Raw genomic sequence first — 16,140 nt, 5'->3', positions numbered from 1 at the left:
CGGAGTTGAGGGATCAAATCTAGAATTCACCAAGAGTTGAGGGACGAAAAGTATATTTTTCTCTAAAAAAAATTATGTTTAAAAATACCTGGCCCATGACCTTGTCCCTATGTTCTTTTTTATCCGGTGCAAATATTTCTACAAATCGTTTGTTCGACCACTTTTGATATATTTTGAGAAGAAAACGTGCATTACACGTTATTCACTATCGAGAAAAAGAAAAAGCAAATCGCCCACAGCCGCCTCCCTAAAGTCGGCATCCATCGGACCCGGATCCGACGGCCGAGAAGAAACCCTAGCGCCCATCGCTGTCCATATATAGGGCCATTCCTCCCGTCCGAACCCCTCCTCTCAGTCCCCCATCCCCGCCGCCGCCTCCGCTCGGTTCCTTCTCCTTCCTCCGAGGTGAGCATCCCGATCCGCCCCCTTTCTCTGCCTCGATTCGTTGTCCGTGGTCTCGAATTGCTTCAGATCTCCGGCCATGTTTGTGTGCGGTGGCTGTGGCGTGCGGGTAGATCGAGTTTTAGGCTCTTTTTGCGGTTATGCATGTCGATTTCGTCCGTTGTTTGACGGATTTTCTCGAAGCTGAGTCCTCGGTTCGCCTTCGCGCTGGTGCACCTGCTTAGTAGCGGTGAATCTCCCGAGTAGATCTAGCCGCATGTCTTTTTTTGTCTTCAATTCTGATGACTACCTCATGCCGTAGCCTTGATCTGTAGGTTTTTACTGTTTCTGTTACCGATTTGGTGTCGCGAGATGTCCCTGAATCATCTCCGTGCCTTGTTGCATGTATTGTTAGATGGATTCGTATAGTACTTAGGGTTCTGTAGGATCTGTGAGCTCTCTAGGAGACTTCTCTTTGAGAGTTTACTGCATGGTCTTCATGTACTTGTATGGTGAATTTTGTTAGCGTTATCACTGCAGTAATTCGTAGATCTAATAAGTACCTGCAGTCTGACTGCTTCTAGTGTAATTCCATCACGTTAAACGCTTCTTCTACTTGTCTGTTCCTCACAAATAGACAAGATATTACTTTGTTAACACTTGGATCTCTTGGATCTGTTGTTCTAACATCTGCTTACCTTGATGTTTCTGTTTGCTAGCTTCAGCCATGGGTAAGGAGAAGACTCACATCAACATCGTGGTCATTGGCCATGTCGACTCTGGCAAGTCGACCACCACTGGCCATCTGATCTACAAGCTTGGAGGTATTGACAAGCGTGTGATCGAGAGGTTTGAGAAGGAAGCCGCTGAGATGAACAAGAGGTCTTTCAAGTACGCCTGGGTGCTTGACAAGCTGAAGGCCGAGCGTGAGAGGGGTATCACCATTGATATTGCCCTGTGGAAGTTCGAGACCACCAAGTACTACTGCACCGTCATTGACGCCCCTGGTCACCGTGACTTCATCAAGAACATGATTACTGGTACCTCCCAGGCTGATTGTGCTGTGCTCATCATTGACTCTACCACTGGTGGTTTTGAGGCTGGTATCTCCAAGGATGGCCAGACCCGTGAGCACGCCCTCCTTGCTTTCACTCTTGGAGTGAAGCAGATGATCTGCTGCTGCAACAAGGTATACTTGCCATTCAACATCCAATTCTATTTCTTTGAGTGCCTCCAATTCTATTTCTTTGAGTGCCTAAACATCCTGTATACTGATTTGACATTTGTCTAATTCTGATTTTTGTGCAACACTGATTGGTTATCCTATAATATATATGTTGATTGCCTTGTTTTATCTAATCTAGATATGTAGAATTGTTCTACATGCTTGATGTGAATGCCAAGAGTTTCTTAGTAAATGCCCAGCTGCAGTAGTACTGCTGGATTGCATTGTAGTTGGTTAGCTTTTGTCACGTTGCCAAATCATTGTATCTTAATTTATGAGTTACAAACTGCTTGTTTGCTCATTATCTCTTATTCCTGCAACTTCCATCACATGAGTGCTACACATGTTTGCTGTTGCTTGTATTTGTTTGCATCTTTATATACTTGTACTTCTCAATAATTTTGTTTATCTGATGGGATTGCTCTGGTTATCTGTTACAGATGGACGCCACCACTCCCAAGTACTCAAAGGCCCGTTACGAGGAAATTGTCAAGGAAGTCTCATCGTACCTGAAGAAGGTTGGCTACAACCCTGAGAAGGTTCCCTTTGTTCCCATCTCTGGGTTTGAGGGTGACAACATGATTGAGAGGTCCACCAACCTTGACTGGTACAAGGGCCCTACCCTTCTTGAGGCTCTTGACCAGATCAATGAGCCCAAGAGGCCCTCAGACAAGCCCCTGCGTCTTCCCCTTCAGGATGTTTACAAGATTGGTGGCATTGGAACTGTGCCTGTTGGACGTGTTGAGACTGGTGTCATCAAGCCTGGTATGGTTGTTACCTTTGGCCCCACTGGTCTGACAACTGAGGTCAAGTCTGTTGAGATGCACCACGAGTCCCTCCTGGAGGCGCTTCCTGGTGACAATGTCGGCTTCAACGTGAAGAACGTTGCTGTCAAGGATCTGAAGCGTGGGTTTGTTGCATCCAACTCCAAGGATGACCCTGCCAAGGAGGCAGCCAACTTCACCTCTCAGGTCATCATCATGAACCACCCTGGTCAGATCGGCAACGGCTACGCCCCAGTGCTGGACTGCCACACCTCCCACATTGCTGTCAAGTTTGCTGAGCTGGTGACCAAGATTGACAGGCGATCTGGTAAGGAGATTGAGGCTGCGCCCAAGTTCCTGAAGAACGGTGACGCTGGTATCGTGAAGATGATTCCCACCAAGCCCATGGTTGTGGAGACCTTTGCCACCTACCCTCCTCTTGGCCGCTTCGCTGTGCGTGACATGAGACAAACGGTTGCTGTTGGTGTCATCAAGGGTGTGGAGAAGAAGGACCCCACCGGCGCCAAGGTTACCAAGGCTGCCATCAAGAAGAAATAGGCGCGCTATCTTGCAGAAGGATTTTGTTCACGGTCATTGCTTTTGTTGCTTCAGACTCTTATCCCGAGCGAGCAATGATCTGTCTGTCGTTTAATTACTGTATTTCTATTCCTGCTTCGGCTAAACTCCTGTGCCCCTGAGACTGATTTGTTGTGAAATGCAAGTTATTAGATTGCAACTTGTTAGCTTGTTTTTCTGCTTCTTTCGCCAAATGGTTGCCTGTTGTTCTTTTTATAGAACTTTAGTTTGCATCTGTTAGTATTGTGGATTCTTTCATGGAGTTGTCTAGCTGTGTTGTCTTCTGATCTCCGCTTCTGGCATCCCCACCGGGCGTTGGTTCGTCTCTCCCTGGCGCCTTGCATCTCCCCTGTCACTTCGTAGGAAAGAGGGGATTATGTGTGTGGCGAGCCTCCTCTGCCTTTTCAGTTTGCCGGGAAAAAATGGCATTTTCTTTGTGCGTTGTAAAGAAACAAAGCGAGTATTGCGTTGTTATAGAGACTTAACTTTTGGCCTCATGCAGCCTAATGGGTGTTAGCGAAGTTCTGAATTTTCAGTTCTTAATAGAACTTGTGATGCGCTGACTCGTTTATATAAGTGTTGACTGCATTTTGTTATCCTACAAATCGTGCTTATTATTTATAGTAGTTTCCTCGCACTTCATTATCCTACTAGACTGGCTCTTGTTGTGTGACTGGCAAAATGTTACGGTACAATTTGCTTTGATGGTATGGTTATTTACCTTGCATTTAGATTCATTTGATTCTTGTCACCCTCTTAATTTCTACATTTCCCCTTTTCTATCCTTAAGCACGAGGATCGAGGCCCAGCTTGTTGAGCATGGGACTACATCAGGGTTCCAGCAAATAGGGATGGCAATGGGTCAGGTTTGGGCCGGGTGGAGCTGATCCAAATCCAACCCATGACCCATCTTCCTACCCTCTGCCCATCCACCAAATTATTTATGGACACAACTTGTGAGTATGCCCAAACCCGCTGGATACTCACATATCCATGGAGCTTCATGGGCATAGAGAAGTCAGCATGAAGCCTTCCCAAATATCAAATCAACTCATCATCATTCACTCATAAATGACAACATAAGCAACATGCATAAGTAGGTAACAAGTAATACGATGAGTCCTTAAGTGTGACATACCAGATGTTGATTCTGTAGCATATAGCTCATGGCACAAGTTGCATATTTCCTGCCATTTCTCATTGATTCGCTCTTTCTACTGTCATTATCATATGACCCCACATGTCATACGAGTATTCATTGGATATCCATGAAGCACAAATAACCATGCCCAACCTGGCTGTTCGTGGGTATCCATATCCACGGACCCATGGGCAGAAATGTGCTCCATACCCTTGCCCAACCAGGTCGGATATCCATGGGTATCCAAATCCATGGATAAAATTGCCATCCCTACCAGCAAACCTCAAGTAGATTTGGTTCAATTGATGATGATTACGTGGATTAGGATGACACCACAACTGAATATCCATATTTTGGGCAACCCAGCTGATTCGTTCTTGCCACTTGGTGCCAAACTGTCGGAATTGTGAAAATAATAATCTCCGAGATATTTTAAACCGTTGTAAATTTGATTGTGTGTACTCTCAGTTTGCGGTTTTGTGAGAAACTGTTAAATTTTCTTGCGTGAGATATTTGAACTCGTGATAATGTTGCTTATGTGTGTATAGCTTGCCATTTAGGGCAGCGATGAATTGATAATTTTCCTTGCACTCAGATATTTGAACTTGTGACAAATTTGATTATGTGAACTTTAACTTTCTCCCAAAATTGGTTATGCGGGAAATCATATGAGGAATATGTACATGCGTTGCATTTTGTGAACTGCTTAGCACACCAAGTGAGAAACCTGGTGTCCCGGTCGTGGATTCCCGCCACCCACGTCCCCCATCCGCGTTGCCGCACGCTGTCGTACCTCGGCATCGGCGGTAGGGGCGGTGGGATGTTGGGGATGGCGCGGGAGGAGGAGGCGCTGCCGGCGCAGATCCGCCGGCCACGTGCTGCGGATGGGCGGCGGGGAGCGGCGGCTGCCGAATCCGGCTATGTCGTCTGTGGGGTGGGTGGATGGGCGGCAGGGTGCGTGTGTGGTTTGGGTGGCGGGGCTAGTAGAGCTAGTTGCCGAATGTATCGTCTAATCAAGACTTAGTGTGTAGAGTTAGTAAAGCAGGAGCGCGGAGCATAGTCAAGGAATTTGAGGAGTTGAGGGGATCCAAACACGCTCGAAAGATACTAGGAACTCTAAAAATCTGAATGAATGGGCTCACACGTGAGCTGAACAAGCACTTAATCCAGTTGTTGCAGGGTAGAACATGATATAAGTTTGTGCTCCACCCAGTAGCAACTGATCATCACCTTCGAGTGGAGTCTATTGCTCTACCCATATCTCTTCTATTTTAGTAGACTTGACACGTCTGTTCGCTTCCATCACTTTCATCCCTACTTGTTTTTACTCCAAGCCCCCCTATTTAAAATAATTTAAATCAAATCGGTTCTTTCATTTCTTTGTCCTACTCATTCCCTCGAAACAAAAAATAAAGCACACATAGTAACTTGGAGTAACTTAAATCAAATCGGTACTTTCCTTTCCTTGTCCTGCTCATTCTCTCCCTCAACTTGCTTACTATTTTTTTCAACCGTGCCTATCCCAAATTCTTAGGATCTTGCAGTAATATGCAAACTAATCCTTGATTCATAGGAAGCATTTATGACATGATTACACTTAATATTTTTTTGTGATGTATAAATATCTTATTAATCTCTTGTGGTTATATTGGATTGGGGAGGCGGTGATGATGGGTGAATGTACATATGAGTCACGACTGATGTTGAACCACTAAAATATGTATGCCCCCTGTTGCAACGCATATACAATTAGCTAGCGTGTCTAAAGTAAAATAAGGAGACTACGTAAAGGGCATGTACAATCTCGAGCAAAAGAGAAGATTTGATGTACCCATACTCATTCAGAATCCTTGAGGGGTACAAAAAATAAGTGAGGCACGAGCTCATATTTGTACTTCAAGCCCACATACGTACCACATAACAAAATCTTCCATATGAAATTATCTTCATTGCCCCTTTATGAAGAGGAGGTTATAAATTCTCTCTCGAACCTTCCCCTCTTCAATATATGTCGACATAGGTGTCAAAAGGAATCATGCTAGCACATAATGAATTATAAAACAGCTTAGTACTTCTTTGATCGCAGTCGCACTTCGTATATCTTTCAACAATCTAGTTCTACTTATAGTAGATTGATAGTCTTGGACCGCTAATCGTGCCAATTAGCCATCCTCCGTTGGGCACAATGCTGATTCGGAATGAGTGGCATCGGAAAATGAACTAGGACCAGTTAGTACAAGCATGCGACCACAAGGTTGCTTGATCCACTTTTGCTGGTACTCCCGCTGGTTCCTAAAACAACGCTTCAAGCTTTATCGCTATTTTCTCCAAAAATAAGGTGCGTGGTTATCTCATCCAATCAGCAGGGTTGCCCTGATTTTGAGATTCTACGAGGGAGTAACAATTAGTCCGGTCTTATTTTTCATTGTTCGTTCAGCAACACACACATGCATATTTTCTTGTGGCCATCAGTGATTATGTTTACATGTTTAACTACTCTTTGTTGCCTACACTCAAGAAAATAAAAATAACGTTTGCGTTCCTTTGCATCCCCAAAACTCTAAAGTACCGCAAGAGTGCTAGTGTATTTTCCTCTTGCTCATGTCGTTTCTCCTGTAAGTTAGAACAACCGGTGACTCTTGAAGAATGAAAGAAAGAGACCATCAAGGTGAAAAAAGATGTAAATGGCCCCTGTTTACACCGAGGACAGTAAGTAAAAGGCACCAACACCGATACATCCAACTAACGACAAACTACTTGCCATAGTTATAACTGTGCGTGATGCCCGCCACCGTATGGAGGAGGTGGATGCAGACACGACTATGCAAGACGACCACATCGCAAGGATTATTATTGTTGCTATACTCCTAGCTTTTTTAAGCTGAGGTTTCTGTTAGAAATTAGGGTTTGCGGTCTACCCCCTATTCCTTTGCGCTTATCCGTGGTGCCGCTCACAATTCACATATCTGAAGCTAGGGGGTAGGGACCTTCTTATATTGTTTTTCCAAAGAGTCCACCTCTTATACAGATATAAGATTCCTAGTCTTTTTCACTAGTTTCCGGGATAGAGTCCAGATCAGATTACCAACCACGATCATATTTATCTGTTAACGGATTCTACCTGTTATGTCCCCGGAGCACGCGCTTGTGAGCAACGCGTCATAATAGAGTGTAAATTCCTCTAATTATGTAGATCAACATTAGAGCTGTAATTTAACTATACGATCTAACTCCTTCCAATCATCAGTGTACCCGGGTAGTCTTTCCAATATAACTACTATATTGTATTCCACTGATAATCAACCAGCTTCCTTAAGCATATGTTACTTAAGTACATTCCAGCAAGTAACAATTCCATGATAAACATGTAAAGCAATTCCATGTATAAATACATGTATAATTCCATAATGAGGTATTCCAAATATTAACAATTACAAGTAATTTGAATATAGTTACAGGACACATAATTCCAACAGTTTCATGATCCTACAATCTGCTTGATACACAAGGGATGTCGTCATACCTATTGCTCTGATAGCACCAAGTGCGATATATACCATCTCTCCTCTGTTAATACCGGGACCCCTTAGAATTGGTTGCCAGTTTACCGCACTAACAATGAAGATTCATAAAAAAAACAAATCCCTTTTTGAAGTTTGGAATTGAACAATGACCAATGTTAGCCAAAAATAATTAGTATTTGCAGTTTGTATGATGTAAGGTTTCCGCTCCACCATGTTAAACACCATATCTCCGATACCAATTCGGTGCATTGCTAAAGCATGCCACCATTTAGCTCTGTTTTGTACGCTTCCAACCTGTGATGATGACGTGCCTAACAGAGAGTGAAATTTCACAACGCCCAATCAAATCTAGGCATGATGCTAAGTAAGCCATGCTTTTTGGTTCTGATTTGTAGATTCTCAGCTCAGCATAATGCACACGACGACATAACTTCCATGGGCCATCTTGTGGGCTATACCTGATCTTGGAGTTGATTTATTTCATGAACCAACCCATGTTAACTCATTTAATCTTATTTCTAGTTGGAGGTAATTTATGACATCTGCCCACTCACAGTCTCAAACTCTTGATATACGACCATACAGCTATTGCAAAGTTCACTTCCGACCTATCCATTCTTCGGTCATACTATTTGGTAGCAAGGTTCATTTCCGACCTATCCATTCTTCCTTCATACTATTTGGTAGCTAGTTGTACACTAGCATGCCACGAGAGTCTCCATGCCCTCGCCAAAATACCCAATCTTACTACCATTGCAAGAAGCTGATATTTGGAATGAGTGGCATTAGGGAAACTGTAGAAGCGGCCTACCGTCATCAAACTTCCATGCACAATGGGAAAATTAGCTTGTTTGAAAGACTTCGTAAAAATAAAAGCTTCTCCCGACCGTGAGGTAGTAGTAGAATGAAATGTCGATGATATTCTGGTAGACACAAGTCAACATGATGATTGGAACACTGCTTTATGTCCGGAGTGAAAACACTTGTCCTAACCTTTATTGGTCGTGCACAATAACAGCAAAATTGGGTCCTCAACTTCTTGAAGGCGCTTTCAACTTATTGTACTGATCTTCATTGGCTGGTCTGGGGAACCGGGATAAAAATCCTTGTCCAGGTTGTCTTTGGTGGCGACGATAGCGCGAGGCTGTTTATTTTTCTTAAAGATGTTGCTGTGGGAGAAGTCGAGTTAGTCGTAGGTGTTTATTTCATATCTTGTAATGGTACCGTCATGGTTGCTTTATTTTTTTGTACTCTGCTTAATAATTAAAAAGAATGATTGTGTGGATCACGTTGATGCAGATGTTGGGGGTTTCAACCTCCTTTTCAAAAAAAATCTATTAAACTAATGAGTGCAGCGATTTGGTCCAGGTGCACCTGCACGTGGGCGTGAATAGTAAAATCATTTAAAATAGCAAAAATATAAAATTGGGATTTTTTGGCCCTCAAGATGCTCGAATGTGTGATGTGCGCGCAAAAATTCATGATATTTGAACATTCGAGATGGTTGTGGTAGAAAAAAAACACATTTGACTATGAAAGGAACTTTAAAGAAACACACCGTTTGGGCCGCAAATGTCCAAACGCCACAAAAATTTGCACCCTCCTTGCACACAGGAGCACCCCTAATGCCATTTTTTTCTTCAGAATTTGTTATTTTTTTTTACTATTTTCAATTTACTATTCATCAGGTATAGATGAGCTTGGGCTCTGACACGAATTAGAGCAATTCCAAAGGGCCGACCCATTTCGTCCGCCTGTGTCTGTTTGGGTCGGTGCGGACAAAAGTGACGGCCCAACGCGCCAACTCGAACCCAAATGACGTCCGCTTCGCGTCCGCGCCGACGCATTTGCGGCCCAAATGCATCGGCACGGACGCTGAACGGACGCCACACGCGCCTTCTCGCTGTCCGCCGCGTCCCCACCTGACGGCCGCCCAACTACCCACTGCCCACTGTAACACCCCGGATATGATTTACCTAATATGTAATCCAACTCTTGCCGTTTCTGGCGTTAAGTTATTTCATTTTCTCAGGTTCGGGTTTTTTTGTCTCCTGGTGTTGTTGTTGTTGTCATGCATCTCATATCATGTCATCATGTGCATTGCATTTGCATACGTGTCCGTCTCATGCATCCGAGCATTTTCCCCGTTGTCCGTTTTGCATTCCGGCGTTCCGTTCTCCTCCGGTGGTCATTTCTACCTTTCTTTCGTGTGTGGGGGTTAAACATTTCCGGATTAGACCGAGACTTGCCAAGCGGCCTTGGGTTACTACCGGTAGACCGCCTGCCAAGTTTCGTACCATTTGGACTTCGTTTGATACTCCAACGGTTAACCGAGGGACCGAGAAGGCCTCGTGTGTGTTGCAGCCCAACACCCCTCCAATTTGGCCCAAAACCCTCTCCATCATCTAGAGCATTCGATCACGATTGCGTGGCCGAAAACCGCACCTCATTTGGACACTCCTAGCTCCCTCTATGCCTATAAATACACCCCCTTCCTAAATTCGCGGTTCCCCTCTCCCGAAACCCTAAAAACCTCATCCGCCGCCGCCGGACATGTCCAGATCCCACCGGACAGCATCCGCAGCCGCCCGTGGCCACTGAGAAGCCGCCACGTGGCCCAGCCACCGCCTCCCGCCGCCGGCTCGCGAGGTCCGGGGCCGGCCCTCCCTGGCCCGCGCTCGGGTGCCGCCGCCCCACGGGCTCCCCGCGCCCCGCCGCCTTCTTCCCGCCGCCCAGCGACACTGCGCCGCCGCACGAAGCCGACGCCGGCCACCACGCCCTCGCCGGTGACCGCGCCGCCCCACCGGACGCCGACCCCCGCCGCTTCGTCCTCGCCACCAGCCGGCGCCGGAGTCCGCGCCCGGCCACCGCGCCCACGCCCTTCCCCTACAGCTCCGGCCACCGCCCCTCTTCTCCGGCGAGAGGATCCGGCCGCCTCGGTTCCCGTGCCGGCGATCCGATCCAGATCTGAAAACCCTAGGTTGACCCCATTTTTTCCCTAAGTCTGCAGTCCAAATTGCCATGTTCATCGTGCCGTAACTTTGCATCCGTAGATCCGTTTTGGGCATATAGCATATCAAAATGTTCATCTCAGAGAGTACATCATTTCATCTCATTGCATCATTTTCTTTTGAGTTCATCTTGTTGCCCGAAATGCTGTTGGAAGAGTGCTATTTGAGTTAATTGTCAGATCTGCTCTGTAGTGAGTGCATCGAGCTCGTAAACATGCCTACATGATATCTGTTTTGCATGCTCCAGTTTTTTTCACCAAGTCTGTGATCTGATTATGTTTTTGCCATGTTCACATGCTTGCAATTGTATGTTCTGATCCCTTTTGACTCAAGGTCACTAAGGGACTTTTGTTAAGCTCTTTGAGTAGCTCCATGCCATGCTTTGCTTTGCCATGTTAAGTTCCTGTAGCATCTAGTTTTCATGCTCCAAAGTGTGCTACCTGATCTGAAATTCCAGACAAGTGTTAATTTCACTAAGTCTGAGATCTGTTTACCAATTGCACTTTTGCCATGCTTGTTTGAACCTGTTAATGGATGAATTGGCCGTAGCTCGGTGTTCATCTTTTGTTAAGCTTCATGAATGGATCCCTGCCATGTATTTTGTTGCCATGTTTGGGTGCTGTAGCATGTTTAACTTGTTGCATTTAGATGCCTACTTGCTGTTTATCGCAGACCGGTGTCATATTTGTTTTGCTTGCCATTTCCAAACCGTGCATCCGATTCCGGCGTTCTTTATATCGATTCCAACCGAAATCACCTCACCTTTCCAGTGGCACACTTGGATTTCCAAGTTGAGGCCAGGTTCATTCATTCCTTGCCAAATCTTGCATATGCATCACATATCGCATCCCGCATAGCATACCATGTTTGCATCATGTTGTTTGAGCTTTGCACGTGGTTGATTGTGTCCTTTTTGCTTGTTTGTCTTGTTTGGGTAGAGCCGGGAGATGAGTTCGCTAACGAGGAACCCGTTGAGTTTGCTTTCGAGGATCCAGTCAACTCTGACAACTTTGCAGGCAAGATGATCATACCCTCGAAATCACTTCTATCTTTGCTTTGCTAGATGCTCGCTCTTTTGCTATGACTATGCTATGATGCCTACCATTTGCTTATCATGCCTCCCAAATTGCCATGTCAAACCTCTAACCCACCATGTCCTAGCAAACCGTCAATTGGCTATGTTACCGCTTTGCTCAGCCCCTCTTATAGCGTTGCTAGTTGCAGGTGAAGATTGGAGACCGTTCCTTGTTGGAACATTATTTTTTCTTATTGGGATATCATTATATTATCTTGTTATCTTAATGCATCTATATACTTGGTAAAGGGTGGAAGGCTCGGCCTTTTGCCCAGTGTTTTGTTCCACTCTTGCCGCCCTAGTTTCCGTCATATCGGTGTTATGTTCCCGGATTTTGCGTTCCTTACGCGATTGAGTAATAATGGGAACCCCTTGACAGTTCGCCTTGAATAAAGCTTTTCCAGCTATGCCCAACCTTGGTTTTACCATTTGCCACCTAGACTCTTTTTCCCTTGGGTTTTCGGAGCCCGAGGGTCATCTTATTTAAACCCCTCCGGGCCAGTGCTCCTCTGAGTGTTGGTCCAAACTAGAGTCCTGTGCAGCGCCCCCTCGGGGAAACTCAAGGTTTGGTTTTAGTTGTATGGAGAGCTCATCTGAGTGTGCCCTGAGAACGAGATATGTGCAGCTCCTATCGGGATTTGTCGGCACATTCGGGCGGTGTTGCTGGATTTGTTTTAACTTGTCGAAGTGTCTTGTAGAACCGGGATACCGAGTCTGATCGGAATGTCTCGGGAGAAGGTATATCCTTCGTTGACCGTGAGAGCTTGTCATGGGTTAAGTTGGGACCCCCTGCAGGGATTTGAACTTTCGAAAGCCGTGCCCGCGGTTATGGGCAGATGGGAATTTGTTAATGTCCGGTTGTAGATAACTTGAACCTTAACTTAATTAAAATGAATCAACGGTGTGAGTTACCGTGATGGTTTCTTCTCGGCGGAGTCCGGGAAGTGAACACGGTGTTGGAGTAATGCTTGTCGCAGGTTGTTCTCTAGTTATTCGATCGTGCATTGCCTTCTCTTCTCGCTCTCATTTGCGAATAGGTTAGCCACCATATATGCTAGTCGCTTGCTGCAGTTCCACATATTACCTTGCCTTACCTATAAGCTTAAATAGTCTTGATCGCGAGGGTGCGAGATTGCTGAGTCCCTGTGGCTCACAGATTACTTCCAAACCAGATGCAGGGCCAGACGACTCCGCTCCAGATGACGCGCTTGAGCTCAAGTGGGAGTTCGACGAGGACTCACGCCGTTACTACGCGTCTTTCCCTGATGATCAGTAGTGGTGCCCAGTTGGGGCGATCGGGACCGTGTTGCATGTTGGGTTGGTCTTTTAATTTTGGCATCATAGTCGAGCCATGAGTGATTGGATGATGTAATGCTATTTATGTACTTTGTTTGACGTGGCGAGTGTAAGCCAACTATGTACCTTCCCCTTTTATTATCTATATTACATGGGATGTTGTGAAGATTGCCTTACTTGCGACATTGCTTTCAATGCGGTTATGCCTCTAAGTCATGCTTTGACACGTAGGAGATATAGCCGCATCGAGGGCGTTACACCCACGCGGTGAGCTTAATTTATGACCACAGACCCACGCGTCAGCGACGGCGGTCGTCCTTTTTTAAGCTGGCCGTGCGGCGGGGCCGTCCTCATCAACTTCCAGTCGTCCCCGTCCCCATCTGGCCAACCCTGCCACCCCTCCCTCCCCGCACTCCCCGTGCCGCCGCGCGTTCCCCGACAGAGGCAGCGCATCAATATGTCGGTGCACCAGGCGGAGTGGCACTGGCAGCACCGCATGCCTCTGCCGTACCCCGACACCACGCTGCCGCATGACTGGCATTTGGATCCGGAGAGGATCCCAGTGCCGGCCGCGCCGCGGTCGACGAGGGCCCATGCGGAGGAGGTGCGGCGCCGGCGGACGTTGCTTACGCCGGAGCAGCGCGCCGACTCGGACTACGCCTTCGACTCGCCGAACTGGGCTCGTTAGTTTACCTTCGAGCACGAGGAGGCGAGGCGACGCGGCGACCGCGGCGTTGACCGCAGCCTGCCGCCACCCCTGCTCGTTCGTCCGCGACGAGGACCAGGAGGCTGAGGCCGCCTACCAGGCGGCCATTAAGGAGAGCGAGGAGGAGGAGCGGTGGAGGGAGGTAGGGATGGCAATGGGGACAATCCCCTATGGGGATACCTACAACATCCCCATTCCCATCTATTCCCTATCATCCCATCTCCATCCCTGTTTACATGACTGGGGATGAAATTTCCCCATACCCATACCCCACTGGGGAACGGGGCCCCAATAGGGTCCCATTCCTCATAAACAAATACTCATATACATAATATAACACCCTATAATCAACATACATACATGGTGTTGACCTTGTCCTGCTAATGCCTATCTAGGCCGTATTGACTTCTTAGTCATGGTGGCAGCTGAGGTGAGGATGTGAGATAGATTTAAGGTTTTTTCATAGCTTTCTTTTGTTTTCGCAAGTTTGTTTGTGAATATTTTAAGGTTGACCACAGTATCACAGTTACTAACTGGGTCCTCGATGGGTATTAGGTCTGGGGAATAGGATAGCGCCCCCATCCCCGTCGTACCCTATGGGGAATACAATAGTTTGGTAAATATCCTGATGGGGATGTTTTTCGCCCATCCCCACCCCCTAATAGATGAAATCCCCACGGGTTTGGCTGGTATGGGCCCCCGTTGCCATCCCTAGAGGGAGGCGGAGGAGGCGACATTCCAATCTGACATGGCGGAGGCCATGGCCCTCTCCGCGGCAGGCGACTGTGTCGCGCTGCCAGTGACCCCGCCGTCCCCGCCCAAAGCCGAGCCGAAGGAGCCGCCCCCCCTCGAGCGCTACTTGTGGACCGGAGTAGTGCATGAGTGGGTCAGCTCTTCGCTGATCTGGCTCGGGGCGACGGAGGAACAGGAGTCGGCCTACCTCAACCACTGGCGCAGCATTCAGCTGGCTGAGGAGCGCCGGGAGGCGAGCGCCTCCAGTTGCTTGAGCGCGAGGCCAAGGAGGAGGCGCGCCAGGCCCAGGCAGCGGCGGCGCAGTCCGTGGCGGCACAACCCGACATCGTCGCCCTCTGGAACACGGCGTTCCCCAGGGCCGGCCCTGCGCCGACGCTAATCGGCCTCACCGGCCCTGATGCAGACGCCGACGCCGACGAGGACGAGGACGCCTAGGGCAACACGTCGTCATCTAGTTTTTAATTTTTTTATGTTTAATTAATGTAATGTGGACTATCACCGGCCTTCGTGGCCGGAAGACCGGCTTTTATGTTTAATTAATGCTTGTTTTATTTTTAAAATGCTCAAACTTTTTTTATTTTCCGCGCCGATAAAAATGGGTCAGGCCAGCGTTGAGCGCTCACGCCAACCCAAACGCGATAGCGGATGTTTGTGTCCGCCGGGTCTACCCAAACGGATAAAAAACGGACAAAATCATCGTCTGTTTGGGTCGTCCCGTTAGATTTGCTCTTACACCTTTTTTGTTGTTGAAAAATAGTCTAAAATCCAACAAGCCAACGCAATGCAACCTGTAAAACTCGACAATGGGACTGGGCACACTAGCCTTTGCCCTTGATTTTCCCGATCGATCAGAGGATCAGACCACTGCCCACGTTACCACTCCCATCGCCCCGCCTACGCTGAAGCTATGGAGGTGGTCGTGCGTCTCCACAACCTGGATGTAGTGATGCACGGCTGATCGTGCACTGACATCCCTGTAAACAGAGCGTTTTCATGTCTCTGATCGTGTATGTTGTGCTCTAATTAAATAGGGGGAGAGGCCCATGATGCTGTGGATGTTTGACTCGGCTAGTGGCTAGGGAGGACGTGGTACTTGACTAGTCGCAATGGGGGAGGTCATGAAGTAGCACCCAGGGAGATATGTCCGCATGTGCACTGGTCGGTCAGTGCCACTACCTGGGGCCAGGCGTGATGGTCCAGATTTATCGACGTCTTCAGTGGCGGTCTCACTGCGGCGACCCGGGCGGCGGCGGCGGTGTGGATTCGTCCATCTCAGTGGCGGAGGAGGTTGACATTTGGGGCGGCGGTCCTGGTTCTTCAATGGCGGTGGTGTCCGTGTTCGTATGGACGACATGAAGGCTCGATCTCGAGGTGGTGATGACCTTTTCGAGTCTGGTGACATATGGGACAGACCCTCCATTAACAAATCGAGTTTGACACGGTTCGGCAGGTGACACCGACGTCCTTTTCAAAGGCGCCGAGTCATGCCGGTCACCGGCAGGTGAAGTCGCTAAGGAGTGATATGCACCACGTCTCATGCGGAGATGTCAAGTCGTGTCTGCTGCTGGCAGGTGATGCACTGTTTTGCCTGTTGTTGTTGGATTGAAGGTGGCGCGAAAGTGACCGGAGGCTAGGTGGTATGAGACGGCTTTGTCTTTCAGTATCTCTATCTGTGGTATCCGGCTAAC

The 16,140-nt window shown here is 47.6% G+C and overlaps 1 protein-coding gene across 2 annotated transcripts; it reads left to right on the top strand.

Annotated features, from left to right (window-relative positions):
• Positions 1-250: 250 nt before the first annotated feature.
• On the top strand, positions 251-3,108 carry LOC125510793 (elongation factor 1-alpha). 2 transcript variants are annotated; one of them, XM_048676056.1, is made up of 3 exons: positions 251-405; positions 1,101-1,570; positions 2,047-3,108. In XM_048676056.1, the coding sequence occupies exons 2-3, from the start codon at positions 1,109-1,111 to the stop codon at positions 2,926-2,928; spliced, it is 1,344 nt and encodes a 447-aa protein (XP_048532013.1). In that variant the 5' UTR covers positions 251-405; positions 1,101-1,108; the 3' UTR covers positions 2,929-3,108. The 2 variants fall into 2 exon arrangements, with proteins under 2 accessions (XP_048532013.1, XP_048532014.1); XM_048676057.1 differs by having other exon boundaries at positions 282-405; positions 1,107-1,570.
• The last annotated feature ends 13,032 nt before the right edge of the window (positions 3,109-16,140 follow it).

This window comes from Triticum urartu, chromosome 5 (assembly GCF_003073215.2).
Source record: "Triticum urartu cultivar G1812 chromosome 5, Tu2.1, whole genome shotgun sequence".
Taxonomy (NCBI): domain Eukaryota; kingdom Viridiplantae; phylum Streptophyta; class Magnoliopsida; order Poales; family Poaceae; genus Triticum; species Triticum urartu.
This window is presented reverse-complemented; position numbering and strand designations above follow the sequence as displayed.